We start from the raw sequence: 20,487 nt of genomic DNA, 5'->3' as shown, positions 1-20,487 counted from the left end.
CTCTTTCCAACTGGTTTAAGGATTTAATAAGAGTTTTTGAGTAGATGTTGAAGATGAGGTTAAGTTAAATCCATAGTCTTCAATGTCTTGTAAAAATCATTGATTTTGCTACCCAAAAATCCAATATTGTTCTTAAGGTTTGAAAGTTGAAGAAGATAAGATCTTAGAAAACATTGATGAAAATACTTAACCTGGTACTAGAGATGACTAATTTTAGGGATAAAAACTAGAGTTCTTAAAACTAAATATAGGTTGATGGAGAGAGCCTTCAAGACATTTTTCATAATTTTGAGTCTTTGCGAAAAATATAGGTTAAGGGATGAATATTATCAATTCGAAAACACAAGGATATCTCTAATATCTATCCAATATGTGAGCTAAATTACCCATTTTTGTTTAAAGTTCAATTGTCTTACGTGGCTCCACTCCTATAAGGACAAAATTCAAAGTTTTGGAGGAATCTTCGTCCCCTTTACAATGACACATGTTCACTCCACTTTTGGGTGAATTTTTCGAATACTTCTCTATTTTCACATTCGTGACAAACTCTTTGACCTCAATCTTCATTTATCAACTAAAGAAAAAAAATACATTGAAACCTTTTATTTTTCTTCCCTAAACTAGTCATCTTCAACCTCTAAGATATGATGAAGATGATGATGGTAATGGATGATGACAATGAAGGCAGTGATGATGATGACGGTGGTGACAATAATTATGTTGGTGATGAAGGCATTGAGGTCATTTTTAATTATACGAAAACACCAAATTCCAGGGTTACCTCATTAGTTGGAAGGAAACAAGGCAATATCTCAAATATTCACAAAAAATATTGAAGGCTGCAGCCTTATTTTGAAAACATTAAAGTACCAACAAAATTTTGAAGCATGTTGGAAACTTCATAATTGAACTTCCCTTACAAGGGATGCATGTTGTCAACTTGAAAAACATAGGGGTACCTCTAAGATCGATCAAAACATGGGGGCTAAATGATGAGTTTTTGATTTTTTTTTTTTTGAACTTCAATGCCCAACTTGGCTTATTGACTCTGCCCTTATAAGAGATGCATGTCGTCGGTTTGAAAACACAGAAGTTATCTCTGGTAACGATTACAATTTTGAGGGCAAATTATCAAACTTTTTTTACTAAATATTTTTCTCCCCAGGGAAGGTTATAGCCCCACTCATCCCTACATGTCTCCCTCTTAGTTAAAAACAATCTAAATGCACGTAAATTAGTCATCTTCAAGCTCTTGATTTTTCTTCTTAAAATCAATCAAATTCAAATTCTTCAATATTTATTGTAAATTATTTTTAATCTATTTAAATTTATCTTCAATACATTATTTTCAACATCGCCTTAATCCTTTGTAGAAAACTTTTGATTTTTCTTGGAAATTGAAGAAAATGGTAAAAAAAATGTTCAAAGAATAATAATTATTGATATTGAGAAGAAAACTTTAGATTTAAAAAAAAAATTATAAATTGTAGACACGGGCATTTATGTTATTTTTTCACTTTTCTATCAGAGAGGACAAAAGTCACTAAGGCCCGTCATCAGTTTGAAAATGCAGGGGTATCTCAAATATTCACCCAAACATGGTGGTGTGTCTTTTATTATAATGCCACTATGAGTCTATCACACAACCCCATTTAAAATGGCTAATTATTATATTTTAAAAAGGAAAATGTTGAAGTAACATTAAAATTGACATCGTTTCAGACATTGCTGACGTGGACGGGTATATAGAACTATAGATGCTTTTCATCAAAATACGAGTTAAAAGCATCTATGGCTCTGTGCACACCAATGTCCCCAACGATGTCAATTTCAATGTTACTCCAACACGATTAAAAAATTTGGATATTTTTTTGGCCAACTCAAACAGAACCCGATTCACAGTCGTAGACTCGTTTTTGGCCCTCTTAATCTTTTCTGACTCTCCTATTCGACTCGGACTCGAACGAGTTTTAAAACAGTGGTCATAATACAACTGTACATAGTTGGTGCCCCCTCCACCAGAATTGTTGCTTAAAGAAAACAAAATCGAGACACTCATTATGTGGGCCTAATTAACGAAAACTTTCTGTCAACCTCAAGATAACGTCTTTCCTGATTTTAGACCATTAAATTTCCTCGAGATGTTGTAATTTGAAAGAAGGATAATTTTGAGACACTCCACTATGTTTTGAAAAATATTGAAATGCTCCTACATTTTCAAAACTTATGACATACCCCCCTTCCTCGTTTTTCTCTAATAAATTAAGAGAGCTGCTGTTGACACCCTAACTTTTACTTGTTTCACCCCAATTAAAATAGAAAAATAAAAGGATTTTTCCCAAAAACATGCACAACTTATATCCAAATTCCAACTTCTGCAGACTGTTCATTATAAATCCTAAAACATGCATTTTAAGTGAATTCGTCACTTTTATAATCAATGAATTCGCTGGTACATCTACGAATTCATAGATATTAAAAGTGACAAACTCACGAGTTCTCAAAAATAATATCTAATTAAGAATATGTAAAAGTTCGAGTGCTAATAAAAACTCTCTTTCTTGTTTAGATTTTTATTTGCCAAATTTAGGATTTTATATGAACCTAATCCAAATTGTAAACAATTGTTGACTTGGTTTGAACGTGGTATAATGCTTTGTGATGTTGAGTAATAACTTGAACAAAACTTTTAGAATATTTGAATAATGTGTTAAATTTTAATTAGAGTATTATACATAATTTAAGAAATTGGGTATAATAAGTAAAAGTTGGGTGACTATCAACTCTCTGAATTAATCTTAAACACCTAAATGCTCTTATCTTTAACATGGAGCATAGAATCCTCGATTTTCTTCTTTAAAAAAACTGTCATATTTGATTTCTTAAAAAAATAAAAAAAAAATAATAATAATAACGTCTTTAACCTTAAGATTCTAGTTACTTACCTTCGAACCTTAATAATAAAATAGGATTTTGGGATGATTGAAAGATTAAATTTTGGGTAAAATCAAGAGGTTTTTTACCTTGAATTAAAGCAAAATTAGAAACAATTGATTAACGAGGGAACAAAGTTGATGTGAAGGCTTCAAAGAACAAATGTTATGCAAAACATGCATGCTAAGCGCTAACCACATCAACCTTTATTTTATTTTTTTAATTTCAATGTTCCACTAACTTGTTTTTCTCCATGTAAATGACCTAAATACCCATATGTTCAATTTCTAATAAGAAACCCCATCTATGAGTATTTTTTATTATATATATTATATTTTAAACCTATTCAATCTAAATTTAAATCTACAAATTTTAATGTAACATTAATCATTTGAAGAGAACTTCAGATTTTTCTATCAAAATATCATCAATGACTAGTTTTGTATGAAAAATTAAGGATTTAAGATGGATAATTTTAAGAAAGAGAAAAAATATGAAGGTAATGATGATTAATTTTATGGGAAAAAAAAAATTCAAATAAGATTTAGAATACATTAAATAATATATGGAGGAAGTCAAACTTAAAGATGATGATTAGTTTTGGAGAGCTGCTATTACCACACCAACTTCTACTAATGCCACATAAATTTCCAAGTATATCATCAAAGAATTGCACACCGTTGATGTGGCATTAGTAAAAGTTGGCGAGGCAATAGTAACTCTTTAGTTTATGACAAGATAAATAAGGTTTTTTTTTTTTTTGTTGTTGTTGTTAGAGTTTGAAGAAGAAGGCATTTGCTATTTCGGCCATTTGGCACAGAGAAGATCGAATTCAAAATGCTAATGTGGCAGGCACACATTAAACTTGGACACTATTGAAGATGAAGGTATTTTGGTCATTTTATTAGTAAATTATAAAAGACTGAGAGGTCAAGGGTCATGCCATCATTTTAAAAACATAAGGAGGTGTCTCAAATATTCACGAGGGGTAAGACTAATTAAGGATAACGTCCTCCTCAGGCGTACACCACCATTTTACGCCTATTTCTACAAAACACCGCAAACTCTGAACCCGAAAGAGAGAGAAAGAGAGAGAAGAAGAACAATGGCGGCTTCTGGATCATCAAGTCTTCTCTTCACACCATCTCTGAAGAAACCCTCATCTTCTTCATCTCTCTCATGGCGGATCTCTCTCCCCTCTACCTTCACCTCACTTCCTCTACGCGCAAGAAACCATTCATCTTCCTTCGTTATCTCAGCCATGGACGCCAAACCTACAGTTCTCGTAGCAGAGAAGCTCGGTGAAGCAGGTCTCGAACTCTTGAAAACCTTCGCTAATGTTGATTGTTCTTATAACTTGAGCCAAGAAGAACTCTGCACCAAGATCTCTCTATGTGACGCCTTAATCGTTCGTAGTGGCACCAAAGTTAGTCGAGAAGTGTTTGAATCGTCTGGTGGAAGATTAAAGGTTGTTGGAAGAGCTGGAGTCGGGATCGATAATGTCGATCTGTCCGCCGCTACTGAACATGGGTGTCTTGTTGTTAATGCTCCAACAGCTAATACTGTTGCTGCTGCTGAGCATGGAATCGCTCTTCTTACGGCTATGTCGCGGAATATTGCTCAAGCCGATGCTTCTACAAAAGATGGTAAGTAATTTTTTATTTTATCTTCGTTCAGGAATTTTGTCAAACTGTTTGTGTGCTTTTGTTTTTTGAAGTAGGTTTTTGCATCGGAGCTTCTTCTTGTTGTATATAAATGGATTAGAAAACCACTTTCCTTACTAACTTATTAAGATTTTAACTCTTACTAAGGGTCTTTGAGCTCAAATGGATTACCACATTGGCAATCCAGCACTACAGCCCTCTAGATTTCAAGGAAAAACTCAGAAAAAAAAAATATATCAAATTTTTTTTAGGCTTGATCCAAGGTTTTGAAAATGGATGGCTACCAAACTTCCACGGAACTCCCAAATTTAAAAATCAACGGTGAAAAATAACATTTTTTTTTCCATGGTCTATAGAATTTTGTCCTCTACAGCCCTGTGGCATCGGCTCATGTTTTGGGATGCCACAAGGTGAGCTCAACCACCCTTAGTAAGAGTTGAAATCTTACTAAGTAAGCCTAGTCAGACTCAATGGGTTATGTGGTTTGGTCACTGATAGTTAGGATTGTAATGTTAGCTAATTGTAGAATTGGTTTAGTATTTGAGACTTGAAAATTACTTAAAATAGTGAAAAAAGAATTCTAATCACACCTCTTTCAAAGCTGATCCTTGTTTTTTTGTTTTTTTTGTTTTATCGTCTTTTAGGCTTTTTTTTCTAACAGTTTGTGTGCTTTTTTGTTTTTAAGTAGGGTTTGCATTGGAGCTTGTTGTTGCATCTAAATGGGTTATGTAATTTGATCACTGATTGTTAGGGTTGTGTTGTTGTTCATTAATTGTAGAATTGGTTTAGTGTTTGAAGCCAGAAAATTACTTAAAATAGTGAAATGAGGATTCAGATCCAATGTTAACTGGTTTGTTGGTTAGCCATGGTTCTCCATCACGAATGTTACCGAGATAACTCGGCAAGGCTGCTCAGTTACAAGACGGTAGCTTTTCCCAAGTTCTCCTAATCAGGATGAGGAAGACTACGAAGAAGCACCAGAGAAGGAGATGAGTAAACCAAATAACTTGGTGATGGTGTCTCGTTCATGAATGATTCCAAGTCATCTTGGTCTCGGGTGATTTTTGAAACAATGCAGTTTGCTCGGTTCAAATTTGGGTTTGTGGTCCACTCTAGAACGAAACCAGTTTGTCCGGGTAGGCTAAGATGATTAGTTCTTGGTTACTTAGGTTTGCTAGTTTGGTTCGCTTATGCACATAAATAATTCAAGCATGCAAGTTACTAGTACAACCATGATGTTAAAAAATTCTAAGAGTTACTTAAATATAAAAAAAAAAATCTAAGAGTTAAACAGAAAACAAAATCTAGATTTGCTTCTCTTTTTTGTATATGAAGAAGAAGGTAGATGAAGAGGCATAATTGCATATTCTCTATTTGGTTCGGTGAACTCAATGCCTAAGTTCAGCGAACCAGAATGGTTGGGTTCTCACATTGGTTACTATGTGGTTCCTTGTATTCTGCGAATGCAATATGAACTGTATCACAAACTGGTCACTTTGTACCAGTTCATGGTTCAATCTAGTAAGAATTGATCTGATCTGCGCATGCGTGCATGCGTGTGTGTGGCACGCACGCACACACTGGGAAGCAACACACACGCACGCACACACTGGGAAGCAAAAGATAGTATCCTTGTTGTGCTTGGCCATTGGATATGTTTCTTTGTCTTTGTGGATCACCTAAATCTTGTATCCAACTCACGCCAAACCAACCACCTATGCACATTGTTAACTCAGAAAAGGTTTAACCTATTTACTTCCATAAGCTCACTGGGTGTTTTGTTAGAGTTGTGTGGTCTTCATTGGAGGAAATTCAGTGAGTTAAATTTCTATTACTGGATGTAATAAATAAATCTTTGTTAACACTGCTTTTTCCCGGTAGCCTCAAATTTAATTTGGGACGATATTGAAGATTCCATGACGATGTTCGCTTCGAGTTTTAGTTTGGAAAATACACATCTTAATTGATTCTCTCTCCTTTTTTTTTTGTGAATACAGGGAAGTGGCAACGGAGCAAATATGTTGGTGTGTCACTTGTTGGAAAAACACTTGCTGTGATGGGATTCGGAAAGGTTGGATCAGAGGTTGCCCGACGTGCCAAGGGGTTGGGTATGCACGTGATTGCTCATGATCCATATGCCCCTGCTGATCGTGCCCGTGCAATAGGTGTTGAATTGGTGTCCTTTGATGAAGCCATATCGACTGCAGATTTCATCTCACTACACATGCCCCTTACTCCTGCTACATCAAAGATGCTTAATGATGAAACTTTTGCAAAAATGAAGAAAGGTGTTAGGATTGTCAATGTCGCTCGTGGTGGTGTGATTGATGAAGATGCTTTAGTGAGGGCACTGGATTCTGGGTTTGTTGCTCAGGTTCTTCTTATTCCATTCTCCAACCCAGACTTTGTCATTTTTATATAGGGTAAATTACACTTTCACCCCTTGTGGTTTGGCATAATTCTATGTTGACCCCCTAACGTTTCGACAATTGCACTTACCTCCCTTATAGTCATCTAAGGGGCTCACTTACCCCCTCTTTCATCTACTTGCTGTCAACCAAACAGTTAAAAAATGATTTTTATTTTTATAAAGACCGTTTTGCCCTTCTTTAAATTTTTATTTTTTTATAAACAAAAATATCCCAGTAAAAAAAATGTGTTTCATGTGCAAGAGTGTGAATACTTGGATGGGGGCATTTTTAATTATCATTTTAAAATTTATTATTTTAATAAAAAAAGATAAAATGAGAGGGAAAAATAGTAAAAAATAACACCGTCAATGAAAGGGGAGGTAAGTACAATTATCAAAATGTTAGTGGATCAACATGGATTTATGCCAAATTATAGGGGGTCAAAGTGTAATTTACCCTTTAATAAAAACTTTGGAGAGAATAATGGATTAACTTTTGTTTCTTGTTTGATTCAGGCAGCACTTGACGTGTTCACTGTGGAGCCACCACCGAAAGATAGCAAGTTGGTACAACATGAAAATGTAACCGTAACTCCACATCTTGGAGCCAGTACTATGGAAGCACAGGTACGTTTGATGATCAGCTGTGACCTGAAGTTGCTTCATTCACTTCTTTTGCTGTTTCGATCTTTCGAATGATTGAGTATGATTCTCAGGAAGGTGTGGCCATTGAGATAGCTGAAGCTGTCGTTGGGGCCTTGAAAGGGGAGCTGGCAGCGACCGCAGTAAATGCACCCATGGTTCCGGCAGAGGTATCTCTTCATCTTTTTGTTGCTGTTGTTATTTGTATTCTGTGCATTGTCAGGGTCCAGAACTTCCTTTTTGTTTCTAATGAAGTTTTAAGTTTCTATCCCTGATCCAATCAGCTGGAACTCATATATTTTATCTATCTTTTTGAGAGCTGCTATTGGCACCCCCCTGTTACTCATTACACCCCAATTAAAAATAAAGAAAATATAGAATGGTTGCGAATAAGTAAAAGCTGGGGTGCCAATAGAAACGTTATTGTTTTTTTGCTAGATCTCTATTTTTTGGGTTTAGGATTTTATACGAGCATAATCATAAATTCATAATCGTCAACAACTACTGAAATTGTTCGAAAAAGGGTATAATGTTTTGTAATGTTTGAGATTATGATTAGAGGCAAACCTTTTTAATGTTTGAAGACTGCTTTTGATAAATAACTTAAGAAATTGGGGTGTAATAAGTAAAAGTTGGGATGCCAATAGCAGCTCTAATCGTCTTAGTGAGCCTTGAAATCATGCAAAGGTGGCCTATATTTTTCGCAATTTGAAATCTGATTCCTTTCCCTATATAGTTTTCTTTCAGTTTGTCCTGAAGTGCAACTACAAAATTGTGTTGTCTTCCCATGTTATATTTAGAAAAAAATATAGGAATTCCTTTTCATATAGGGCTCTGGGACTCTTACAATCCTGTGCCCAATATTTGGTGATCTGATTTAGTAGTCTCAACCATGCATCAAACAGTGATCACAACCATCCATCAATTCCCTTTTCGATTGTCAGAAAGAATACAGTGGCAGAATAGCCACCTTCATGGATCATTTTGCTTACAAATTACAATCATCTATCAGATTGATTTTTGACCTTGAATATGTTGTATGGACACTCAAATGGATTTTTAACCGTGTTGGACACTTTTTATTATTATTTATTATTATGAGAAAATGAGATCTCAAAACTTCCTTCCTGTACACAGGTCCTCTCAGAGCTCGCACCGTTTGTTATACTGTCCGAAAAACTCGGCAGATTGGCCGTGCAATTGGTAGCAGGTGGAAGTGGTGTGAAATCAGTGAAGGTGACATACGCTTCAGCTAGAACTCCCGATGACCTCGACACTAGGTTGCTTCGTGCCATGATCACCAAAGGTCTGATCGAACCCATATCCAGCGTGTTTGTGAACTTGGTTAATGCCGATTTCACCGCCAAACAGAGAGGTCTTCGAATCACAGAAGAGCGTATTCTACTTGACGGTTCGCCTGAGAATCCACTCGAATTCATCCAGGTTCAGATTGCTAATGTTGAGTCTAAGTTTGCGAGTGCAATCTCAGAGACGGGGGAAATTAAAGTAGAGGGAAGGGTGAAAGATGGGATCCCACATTTGACAAAGGTGGGATCTTTTGATGTTGATGTGAGCATGGAAGGTAGCCTCATACTTTGTAGGCAAGTTGATCAACCAGGTATGATTGGAAGGGTGGGGAGTATTTTGGGTGAGGAGAATGTGAATGTGAGCTTCATGAGCGTTGGAAGGATTGCCCCTAGAAAACAGGCGGTAATGGCAATTGGTGTTGATGAAGAACCGAAGAAGGAAGCCCTGAAGAAAATTGGAGAGATATCAGCCATCGAGGAGTTCGTTTTCCTCAAGTTGTAGTTTTGAGTTTTGAGTTTGTCATCGGCAGTTGTTTTGGTTTGTTTGATGCCCAAAATTTTGTAAGACACTGCAAATTTTCCCTTCAAGATGATTTGTATTCCTGAGTGTTTTGTTGAACAATTGATCTTCAAGGAAAGTTTTCGATCATGGACACTCTATGAGTAGTCTTTAAATAAAGTTCTTGTTTGACATTGATTTAGATTATGGTTCTTTGTTATATTTGAAATTTGAAACAATTTGACTGCTATTTGATTTTCTAATAGGCCCTCAGGTGATATCATGAGAGGAAACCAAGCATTTCGAAGCCTGTAGAATTTTTGTTCTATTTCAGTTTAGATAGATTTATCGGACGAACCTATATGTTACTTTATACGATGGTTACCTACACAAACCTTATTTCATGAATCTGATTATCATCTTATTGAGTGGTGTCCAAAAAAAAATAAAAAAATTTCAGCTTAATCGTAGATGTTGAAAATGTATGACTATCAAACTCCTAAATTTAAAATTCAAGTTGAATCTGCTCCAAGTGCCTGTATTTTGAGCATTTGAAGAAGGGAAATGTTCAGCACCCTAAGTTTTACCACACACTTTATCAAACGTTTTTTGTCCTACATGGGTTAGAAGTTTTGGAATGAGTTGATTTTTGGTGAGGATGATCTCTATGATTAGAAGATCATCCTCCCCAAAAATCAGCCCATTCCGAAATGTTTAGCCCCATGTTTACACATTGAAAAATCGTGGACCGTCCATTTTTTGTAAATCAATTTTGATGGGGTTAGAAGTTTCGGAATGAGCTGATTTTTGGTGAGGAGATCATCCTCACCAAAAATCAGCTCATTCCGAAACTTCTAACCCATGTAAGACAAAACGCGTTTGTTAAAGTGTGTGGTAAAACTAAGGGTGGCGAACGGGACCCTTTGAAGAAATCTATTTATGTCCAAGTTGAAAAAACAAAACATGTTGAACACCAACTAATACAACAACCAAAGAAAGAGAGAGGTTGTTCTACTCAACAATAGGATGAGTCGGATGAGCAATATTATGGACCGATTGCCAGCCCTAGCAGGCGCAAACCACTGTTTTCCGCCCCAGCGGGCTAACCGGCTCAATTGAAGAAACCAGACCGGTCGAATCGGTCTCAATTGAAGAAGCCAGATCGGTTGCATCTGGTTTGACCGAAATTTGTAATATCCCGGTTCAGCAACCTTAGTGGGCGATAGAAAGACACGTGGATGTTTCGTTTCTGAAGTAGAGAAACAAGTATATCCTTAACTACTGCTACTAATTGTAGGGAGGGAAAAAAACTCAATTCATACGACCACCAGCAATGGCCCAAGCTCACATTATTTCTTCCTCTCTCTATCTTTCCTTCCAAGGTACTCAAACCTCTCTCTATCTCTCTCTCTCTCTCTCTGAAATCTCATCTTCGACGCTTTTCTTGCAGATGTTAATCGCGCAAAATCAACACATTCTCGTGTTCTTCCTCGGATTTCTCTTTCCAACATCGTACAAACATCCAAATCCTTCATTCGAGGATCTCCTCTTTGTAAGATTTCTCTATTTTTCTGAATTCTTCTTGATTCTCCACTCTCTTAATAGTTCAAATAGACTAAATGAAATTGCTTTTGTTTCTGTCGATGCTCCTTCTTGTTCAAATTGAGAATTGTTTTTTGTTCCAAGTAATTTTGAAAAATTTACATCCAAACTGCAGTTTTACAGACGATTTTAGTTACATTTATGGCTTTATAGGTCTTTCGTTTCAGAATTTAGTTTTTGTCTTATGAAGATGAACTTCTGAAGTGCTATTATGAATCTATTTGGGGCCATGAATTTTGCAACCTTTCACTTTCTACTTTTGGAGTGAAAAATTTATTTCCTTTTCATAAATACAATTTTTATATTTTTATTTTTGAATATGGTTGAAAATTGGGGAAAATTTCATGGTGGTACAAACCATTTTTTTTTTCCCGGAGAATGAAGTATGAACTCCTCACTAGTAACTATGTTACTGGGTTTACTGAAGAATGGTTAATTCGGTGGTGTTGAAAACCATTTTTTATCTAAAAATAAAATATGAACGCATGAGTTACTAATTACTATATCATTGGGTTCATTAAAGTATGAACTCACGAGGTCATACTAGCTAGGTCGCTCTAAATGGTTTATTATAGATAAGTTTTATGTTTTTTTTATTCCCTTTATTGTAATTGTATAGAAGCATACGGATAAAATATGTTAAATAGGTGTACATAATTCAAATTAGGGCTTTGGCTTGTTGAGATAAGCAGCCCAAAAATCAGAACATTCCTTCTTCATTTCTCTCCTTTAAATTCTTCATAGATAAAATTATCATGGTATCAGAGCATGATTCTCTCTCCTCTCTGGATGAACTGTAGATGGATTCTTCAACATGTTGTTGATTTTTTCATCATTTTATTAGCAATCTGTATGGACCTGTTTCATATTGATTTTGGGCAATCTATTTGAACGACCTAGGTGTGGGTGGGGTATCAAACTTCTGTCTGTGATGGTGGGATCCTCTGAAATCACTCTGATCTGGGGCATAGGTGTAGGACTTGCCAAAGAATCTCTAACATCGAAGTTAGTGCTTTGATTAGAATACAGCTCTCAGATCAATGATGAATCCAAAAATTCTTATCTCCTAAGACAAGGGGTTTGTTATGTGCACAAATCTTGAGGTTGGTATAAACCAACTATCAAAGGTTGTTCACAACACGTTTTGTTGTCTTTCATGTTTCTTTTGGAGTGGGTTATGATGTCTATCCTGTCAATATGTGGGTAGTCCTGATTTGGCTTGCCTATGGGTATTTTGTGAATCTCAATTTTGAACCCATTGGGACACTTCTTGCCACAATTGATTTCATTCTTTTGGATATAGTGTATTCTGCTATCATTTTATTGGGATTTCCCGATCTCGGCATCAAATTATTATTCTAGATCCTTCCTTACTATAGCATGATGGCCAATGCTCTTCTCGTCATGTAAAACCTTGTTGCTTCTTTGATAGTAGAAATTATGGTCTTTCGATTATACATTTTCGGAGTTTTTCGAAAGGTATTGGTCTCTGAGGCATAATAGATGGAACATATCTCACTCTCGATCCTACAGAGGTGAAGCGATAAACGATTAATGTATGAAAACTAGGAGACTTCTGACTTGGATATTGGATTCCATTGATAAGACTGTCATTGTTGGCCTAACCCCACATAGGATGAGTCAAGCCATGTAAACACACCTCCATACTATATATCAGTAGATTAACGAAGCTTGCCTCTATAAATTTGAGTGGGAGTTAGCTCAACTTGCTCAAGGGGATCAACTATTCAAATGTTTTATAATGCGAAGGTTAACATTTGGATATATATATGACATTACAGTCCTTACTCATAAGCTTCTCAATCAAAGTAAGGACTGTAATGTCATTAACGTTTTCCTTCCACTATTTCTATAGAATATGTTATGGTGGTTGGAAATTGAGCTATTAGTGAGTCGCACCAATTAATAAATGAGCTAGAGATATCTAAACTCACCTAACCACATCACATCCATGTGGTAGAGGCCATAGTTAGTAAGTTCATGGATAATTTGTGAGTGATTTAAATGAATCCATTTGGAACTGCCATTTGATTCAAAACTTTGCGTATTTTAGGAGTGAGCCTAATGTATCATGAGCTATTCATCAATTGAATAAATTGGATATAAAATGAGAAAAAAGGGCAAACTATTTTTCTTGCTGTCATCCCATCTTGCGGTTTTGGGTTGTTAATTTTCTTTTCTTCTTGTCTTGTTCTGTGTGGTGGCTTCCTTGGCCACCTTTCTTTTTCATTATTAATATATAAAAAAACTGCTTTGCCTATCAAAAGAATGTCCATGTCTAGTAGCTATCTGCCTTGCCAGTTGGCCGTTGGCTCTGCTAGTTAGGTTTCTTTGTTTTCTTTTCATTTTCCTTACTCTCTATTTTCTTGCTTTTGAGAACTCAATGAAGTAACTTTTTCTTGTTGCAGATAACAATATATAAGAACTTATTATTTCTTAAGTAAAGTCAACTTTTAGGATTTGCTAATGTGAAACAATGTTGGACACAAATTATCCAACGAACAACTAAGATGGGATGAGATCCTTGAGGATTAAAAAAAAAAAATTTAAGCTCACTAGGATAAGTTGATTGGGAAGGTGAGAAGGATAAAGAGCCTAGAAGATGAGTAAGTGAGTCTCATCAGTAGTCGTTATGACTTAACTACCAATATAAGGCTGAGAATCAATTAGGGAAGAAAAATTACCCATTTTATGATTAAATGCTCCAGAATCAATATACCAAGGAGAAGTGGTAAAGGCACCTAAGAATCCAACAACTGATAAAATTTGGGCAGTTAGCTTAATTAGTTTGGGAGTAAGAGATGCAACAAAAGAGCCAGTGGATGCGTGGTAGCATCACTAGCAGGCGTGGGAACAGAAGAAGAATCCTTAATAGCCATGTTAGCCTTGCCCCTACCCTTCTTCTTTCACCACTCTTGAGCAGTATGACCACAGTTACCACAATAGCTATAGGTAGGAGAAATAGGATATTTTGATGCAAGATGGCCAAGCTGGTGGAAATGAAGGGGTTGAGACCAACAAGGAAGTATCAGAGTCTAGTATAGGGAAAAACTACACAGGGCCTAAAGGCATCGTTCCTCTGCAAGAAGGTTAGGTATGCCAATAATTATAATAGGAAGAGGGGTGCAATTAAGTAGAGCCACCTGAAAAGGGTCAAAATTTAGTTGCAACTTCATAAAAAACTTCCTAACCTAAGTACGCCATGGAATCTCAGGATCCATCATTGTTATCTCTATATGGATGCTAAAAATGGCATTATAAAATGGTTGAATAGTCTGAGACCCTAGAGTGAGTTGAGCTAACTCTTGCTCAAGCTGATAAAGGCAGGCCTTATTACTTTCTTGATGTATGGTCTGAAGATGGGTCCACATAGCTCAAGTAGTCCTATGTGGGGGACAAAGTGCTAGTCACTCTTACATGATTGATACATGTTTCCTTCTCTTCAGACAACCTTAAATGGTCGTTTGACACTGGTCTAGCCCTTTTGATGGCTGGAGAAATTAATCATTAAATATTGCATACATATTTTTTAATCATGAATAGCATGCTAATTTTTTCCATATACCCGTTTGAAGATAAGAATTTTAACACATGAGAAATGATTCCCCCAATAAAGTGAAGGGGACTAAAATACCAAATTGGATCTTTATTGGTTTACTCCCCTTGGTCAATAGTGTTGACCAATTCAAGTTTGAGCATGGTCTCCATCGATTGTGGAGATCATGCTTCCGTAGTTGCCACATATACTTCAGAATTCTTTAATGTTTTCCAATATTGGTCTTCAAAATTTTCTCAACCTTCCTATTTCTCCATTAAATTAAAAAAAAATTAATTGGATTATGAGATAACTTGTGTATTTCTTTTCAGTGGTTTCAAGAACTTCCAGTCAGAGGAGGCCGGAATGTAGAGCAACATCAGTTTCCATAAGATGTGAGCAGGGTGCGAAGGATAGTAGTGGACTGGATATATGGTTGGGACGGATTGCAATGGTTGGATTTGCGACGGCTATCACGGTTGAAATAACAACAGGCAAGGGACTTTTGGAGGTATGGAATATGAAGAAGTCCTGTGTAGTATTAAAGATACACATTACAGGATTTAGTTAGACCCCAACTGTTACTTATTACACCCCAATCTCTTCAATTATTTATCACACCCCAATTAACGATTATCACACACTCTTCAAACATTACAAAGGTTTGGCTCAAATTATAATTTCAACATTACAAAACCTTATCGCACTCATTTAAACAATATCAGTATGTGTTTACAATTATGATTAGGCTCATATAAAATCCTAAACCCAAAAAATAAGAATCTAGCAAAAAAATACGAGAGAGCTTCTATTGGCTCTTCAACTTTTAATTTTTCTCAACCACTCAAATATTTTCTTTATTTTTAATTGGGGTGTAATAAGTAAAAGTTGGGGTGCCAATAGCAGCTCTCTTTAGTTAATATGCAAATTACAACAGCAACTTTGGAAAAATCTTTAGTTTATTTCAGGGATGTGTAGTTTTTTTTTTTGTCTTTATTTTATACAAAACAATTAATTAGCCTGGAAAAATACTTGAAACTAACATCATTTGTGCCTATCTGTGCATTTCAGTATCAACACATTCGATGACCACTAGTCAAATTTAGCATATTTTACAGATTCTTTAAATAGTAAAATTGCTTTTTTAACTGCTTACGAGGGAACCTATTAAAATTTGTAATGTTAGTAGGCCTATGAACCTAATATTTAAGCATATATGAATACCTGATAAGCTTCTTCAACAATAAGCTATTGGAAAATAGGTATTTAAAGCTGTGAGTTTGAAAACTATTGACCTTGATATGCTTGATTTACTATACTGTTGCATCATATTAAAAAAGCTCTTCTCCCTTCAGTCTCTAAATGTTAGTTGTAGTAGGAACCAAATATGATCATTCCTAGGGATTAACTAAGTGATCTTAGATATGGGAAATAATTCATCGAGATACAAAATCCAACCTGGTAGAAAAAAAATCAATCCAACAAAGGTCCAGCCCGATAACTCAAACTTTATGGCTTGAGTTCAAGTTTTTTAGGGAGTTTGGAGGTTCACACAACATTGTTCAGTGATTTAAAAGGATTGCAACCTTGCACTCCCTCAACCAGAATTATTGAGAGATCGTATAGATCTTTACGTCTGTTACCTTTGGCTGCGTGATACATTTTCATATATGTGATGCAGTTTGAAGTAGCGAAGCTTGTGAAGTCATGGTTATAATGTTCTTGTCTTATTTTTCATGGTCATATACTAGATTTGTAGTGTCACATATGTTGATCCGTGTCTTTTTATTATTAAACCCTGAGCGAACGTATGGGCTTATTACTTGATCCAGAGAAGGAAAAGAGAATCAGGAGTTTCTTTTTGAATAATGCTGAAGTGACCTCAAAGATTGACCTCATTTCGCACTTTCCTGACGTGGGGATGTGTACGAACCATAGATTTTTTCATCGAGATACGACTTAAAAGCATCTATGGTTCCGTGCCCACCTCCACATCAGGAAAGTGCGAAATGAGTATGAATCTTGAGGTCACTCCAGCATCACTTTTTCTTTTACCTAAGACATCATGGGTAAAAGATCTCAAAAGTTGAAAAACCCACAAATACATATGCCTTTGCACATCAAAATGTTCAAGTTTATGATTTATATTCAATCATGCACATCAAAGGCTTTTGAACCAGAATTCACGTAATGTGACCCATCTTTTTAAGGACAAAGCGGCTGTGACATCCTACTCTCCCTCCCTCTCTCTCTCTCTCTCTCTCTCTCTCTCTCTCTCTCTCTCACACACACACACACACACACACATGTGATCCTTACCATGTGAAATATTTGTTCTTATAGTCTTAAAGGAAAACTGCTTTTTGATTCAGAAAATTTACAGTTTTGAATTTCTATCATACAAGTCTAATTGGTTTTGAAGAGTTTCTGTTTGATCAAAGATGAGTACAAATTGATTTTGCAGAATTTCGGGCTTACAAGCCCCTTACCAACGGTAGCCTTGGCCGTTACAGCATTGGTTGGAGTTCTAACTGCAATCTTTATATTCCAGTCGGCCTCTAAAGATTGATTACTTACAAGTTTTGTGAAATAATGTCTGTTTTGAGATGATTCCTGAATTGCTGTGTTCAAATTATTTTCATGTCCATTTTTTGTTGTTGTTGTTGTTGTCTTAGAGCCGAAGAAAACAGCTCATGAGAATGTATTTGGTTGAGACTTTCAATTATATAGAAACAGGAAGGCATTCTGTTTTTATGAAGAGATGTCCATCGACATCTTTTCTAGTGTTTGATTTAATATTCATAAAACATCATCTTCTATATTGATAAATCCCTAAAAAACAAAAAATATATTTTCTGTGGCGTTTATCAATTGAATGGTTTAGATTGATCACAATGTGCACTGCTACTTCATCTATGTAAGCTAAGTGATACTAAACTCTTTGTAGATCAGATCGAAAACATAATCAAAGAAAAATAACTCATTTATCACAGCTAACATAAGTCAAATAAGATTATTTTTGGAATAGGGAATCTCAAATGTGATGCATTGATCGGCTAGTCCAGACCATCATTGTAAACAAGTTTGGATTGGCAATCATTCAGCAGGGGTCGGCTTCATTTGATTCAGATAAATCCAGGAAAGTTAAGGAAAATTTTGGGGGTGATACCAATGATGATTTTGAGTTTCTTCACAAAATCCCATCAACCTCAACCTCTTAAAAACCGTATCTTCTTAACATTTGACAGTTGAAGGTAATTAATTGGTTAATTTAATAATTTGGTCTCTTATTTATTATTATTGTTGTTGTTATTTGAAAATTGTGCCAAATTTAGTGGAAAAAATTATAATTGAGTTCATACTTTATAGATGATATATTAGTTTTTTTAGAAGGAAAAAAAATATATATTATACGATTTTTAAATATTTGTTTGCCATATGATACTTGAGAACCAGAACAACGGGTACCCATGATCGATTCTGATTCCACTTTTAGAACCAGAACTGGCACCGACAAGAATTGAAATCGAAATTGAAAGAATATGGTGAATATGGTTCTAATTTTCTTAGGAACTGGACCTGAACCGACGCATTGACACCCCTAATTGGACCTAGATGCAGTTCATGGTCTAGTGAGACCTGTGCTCTTCCTTACTATTCTTTTCCTCATGGAGGTGGGATGGAGAATTAAAAAGGCTTTAAGATACTTTGCTGTATCACACATTGGCAGTGGAATGATGTGAATTATTTGACGACCATTTGATATGTAAAACTTTACAATGGATTGCCATGGAGGTGGACCCATCATTTGACTAAAGTTGGATCAGCATTTAGTGTAGGATGGCTCATGGAAAATTATTTCCTCTGAAAATGCGATCCTCAGGCGTATACGATTACACATTTTCTCCGGAATTCAATGTCCTGTCCAAAGTGGTTTTCTACCTTGGAATGGAAAATGTTCCCCCGAGAAAATGAATTTTCTACCTCTTAGGAATCAAAAAAAAAAAACCTCTCTTTTATTCTTTTTTTTTTTATTGGAAAATATCTTACGAATCACTATGAAGAAGGTTATAGATTCGATCCTTGGTAACCTCGGGTTTGATAAGAGAAAGAAACTTATAAAATCGCAGTTTCTCATGATTATTTTGGCTAATTGATCTTCCAATATGATTGTATTATAGAGCTTTATTTATTTTCTAGATGATTATTTGCGAACTTAAGTTTTCTTAAAGGAATAGACAAAGACCACTTAGATTTTGGTTTTTATAGATCTTGGATGAAAAAATGTTTCTCATTATTGCCTTTTGTTAAATGATCTAAAGGTCAAATCCATCCCATATTTTAGGTGTGAGGTCTATTACTATACTATTTAGTTCTTGTGTCGATCTGCTTTGATGGGTTTTAATAATTCGATCATGGGTAGTACTAGTTTGATGGATATGTGGGTCCAATGTCTAGTATCGAACCACTTGAATATATTTTGACTATGGATTTTGCTTTTGGAAATCCATAACCACTAGGCGAAAATCATTTCCTCCAACATGAATGTGTGGGCCTATTCATGATTGATTTTTTTGTATAAGTTTATGAGCGACATAGGAAACCTATTGAAATTTGACGTCCACACGAAGTCTATGGCTTAAGTTTTAACATCAATTCCCATCAATGAGATAACAACCAAGGTTTCCTCCACACATAAATAATACTACAAATATAGTAAGGAAAGAATCATGAGATAACATGAATAATTTTATGCCCATTTATATAATATGTGGTAGATCAATACTATTGACCATATACAAGACAATTAATGGAGAGAGATTTTTTGCTCACAGAAAAATCAATCCGAAATTTCATAAAATCCTGAATGACCAATCACATGAAACCTAATAAATATATTTTTGTAAATTATAGATACCCTCAATATACACAAATTTGTTTGATTGGTCGGAATGAGATTATATGAAATCATGTATTGACTTTTTTGAAAATAAAATACTTTTTCACTGATGAATAGGCGCTTGGGTGGCATAATGCAAGACCAATGCCATTAATGTGATTAGCCTTAAGTCCTTGATTTTGAGAGTGATAAGTTAACTCCTTTATTTCTTGATCTTGAGATCCTTGAAGTTTGTGCCAAAACCCACTAATTAATAATCATTAACTTATTTATATAAATCTAGGTTATTGGATTCATTCTTGCTATATTGAACCATGAATTAGTACAAAACGTATCGGTTCGCAGTTAAATTCGCCCAGGGTTCATGGAAACTAGTAGACCCATATAACCTACTTATTCTGGTTTAGAGGTATTAACTACACTAAGCATCAAGTCAATATAAGAGATATCTCATTTGAAAAATAACAAAAACCTCCACTTTTTTTGTTAATATAAAAAAGAATCGTCGTAAATTTGACTTCGTTTAACATTGTGCTGATGTGACAGTGTATAGAAAATCGTTGATTTTTTTCTTACGATACACAAAAAAGAAAATCAACGATTTTTTTTACCCACTACCACATCAGTGCAGTGTTGAGCACAATGTCTAAGGAAGTCGGCTCAACATTTTCCATCCAAAAATACCCAAGTATTTTCAAAGATGACATGCCCCTTGACCTAGGTCATCTTCCTAAGACTAGACAATAAATGACTTGAATACCCTCTACAAACTATCTTTAGGAATCCCATTTTCGCCCAGAGCAAACCATGAACTAAGTGATTGATGACAAGGCACACTTGTAGCCGTATTTTTTGGCGGAAAGTCAATATAAGCTGCAACATTTGGATCTGGCAGCTGATAAAGTCAATGTCTCGACTGACTAATGATGTGACATGTTTACAACATCAATAGGGTTGACTTATATAATGCCTT

General features: G+C 35.4%; 2 protein-coding genes across 2 annotated transcripts; both read left to right on the top strand.

The window, feature by feature from the left end:
* Window positions 1-3,998: 3,998 nt before the first annotated feature.
* Window positions 3,999-9,658, top strand: EDA9 (D-3-phosphoglycerate dehydrogenase). The gene is made up of 5 exons (XM_086439575.1): window positions 3,999-4,580; window positions 6,596-6,972; window positions 7,525-7,635; window positions 7,725-7,820; window positions 8,788-9,658. Exons 1-5 carry the CDS (start codon window positions 4,040-4,042, stop codon window positions 9,457-9,459), a joined length of 1,797 nt encoding a protein of 598 aa, XP_086295701.1. The 5' UTR covers window positions 3,999-4,039; the 3' UTR covers window positions 9,460-9,658.
* A 1,020-nt stretch (window positions 9,659-10,678) lies between these two features.
* LOC147403830 (stress enhanced protein 1) lies at window positions 10,679-17,372 on the top strand. Its single transcript, XM_086439574.1, has 4 exons — window positions 10,679-10,838; window positions 10,907-11,008; window positions 14,947-15,125; window positions 17,079-17,372. Exons 1-4 carry the CDS (start codon window positions 10,790-10,792, stop codon window positions 17,181-17,183), a joined length of 435 nt encoding a protein of 144 aa, XP_086295700.1. The 5' UTR covers window positions 10,679-10,789; the 3' UTR covers window positions 17,184-17,372.
* The last annotated feature ends 3,115 nt before the right edge of the window (window positions 17,373-20,487 follow it).

This window comes from Akebia trifoliata, chromosome 4 (genome assembly GCF_017979445.1).
Source record: "Akebia trifoliata isolate Shusen 1 chromosome 4, ASM1797944v1, whole genome shotgun sequence".
NCBI lineage: Eukaryota > Viridiplantae > Streptophyta > Magnoliopsida > Ranunculales > Lardizabalaceae > Akebia > Akebia trifoliata.
The sequence above is the reverse complement of the archived record's forward strand: the minus strand, read 5'-3'. Positions and strand labels throughout refer to the sequence as shown.

Coding starts and splice junctions, on each gene's coding strand:
- LOC147403830 (XM_086439574.1), top strand. CDS start 10,790: ATGGCCCAAGCTCACATTATTTCTTCCTCTCTCTATCTTTCCTTCCAA. Junction 11,009..14,946: donor CATTCGAGGATCTCCTCTTT/GTAAGATTTCTC, acceptor ATTTCTTTTCAG/TGGTTTCAAGAACTTCCAGT. Junction 15,126..17,078: donor CAGGCAAGGGACTTTTGGAG/GTATGGAATATG, acceptor TTGATTTTGCAG/AATTTCGGGCTTACAAGCCC.
- EDA9 (XM_086439575.1), top strand. CDS start 4,040: ATGGCGGCTTCTGGATCATCAAGTCTTCTCTTCACACCATCTCTGAAG. Junction 6,973..7,524: donor ATTCTGGGTTTGTTGCTCAG/GTTCTTCTTATT, acceptor TGTTTGATTCAG/GCAGCACTTGACGTGTTCAC. Junction 7,636..7,724: donor CCAGTACTATGGAAGCACAG/GTACGTTTGATG, acceptor TATGATTCTCAG/GAAGGTGTGGCCATTGAGAT.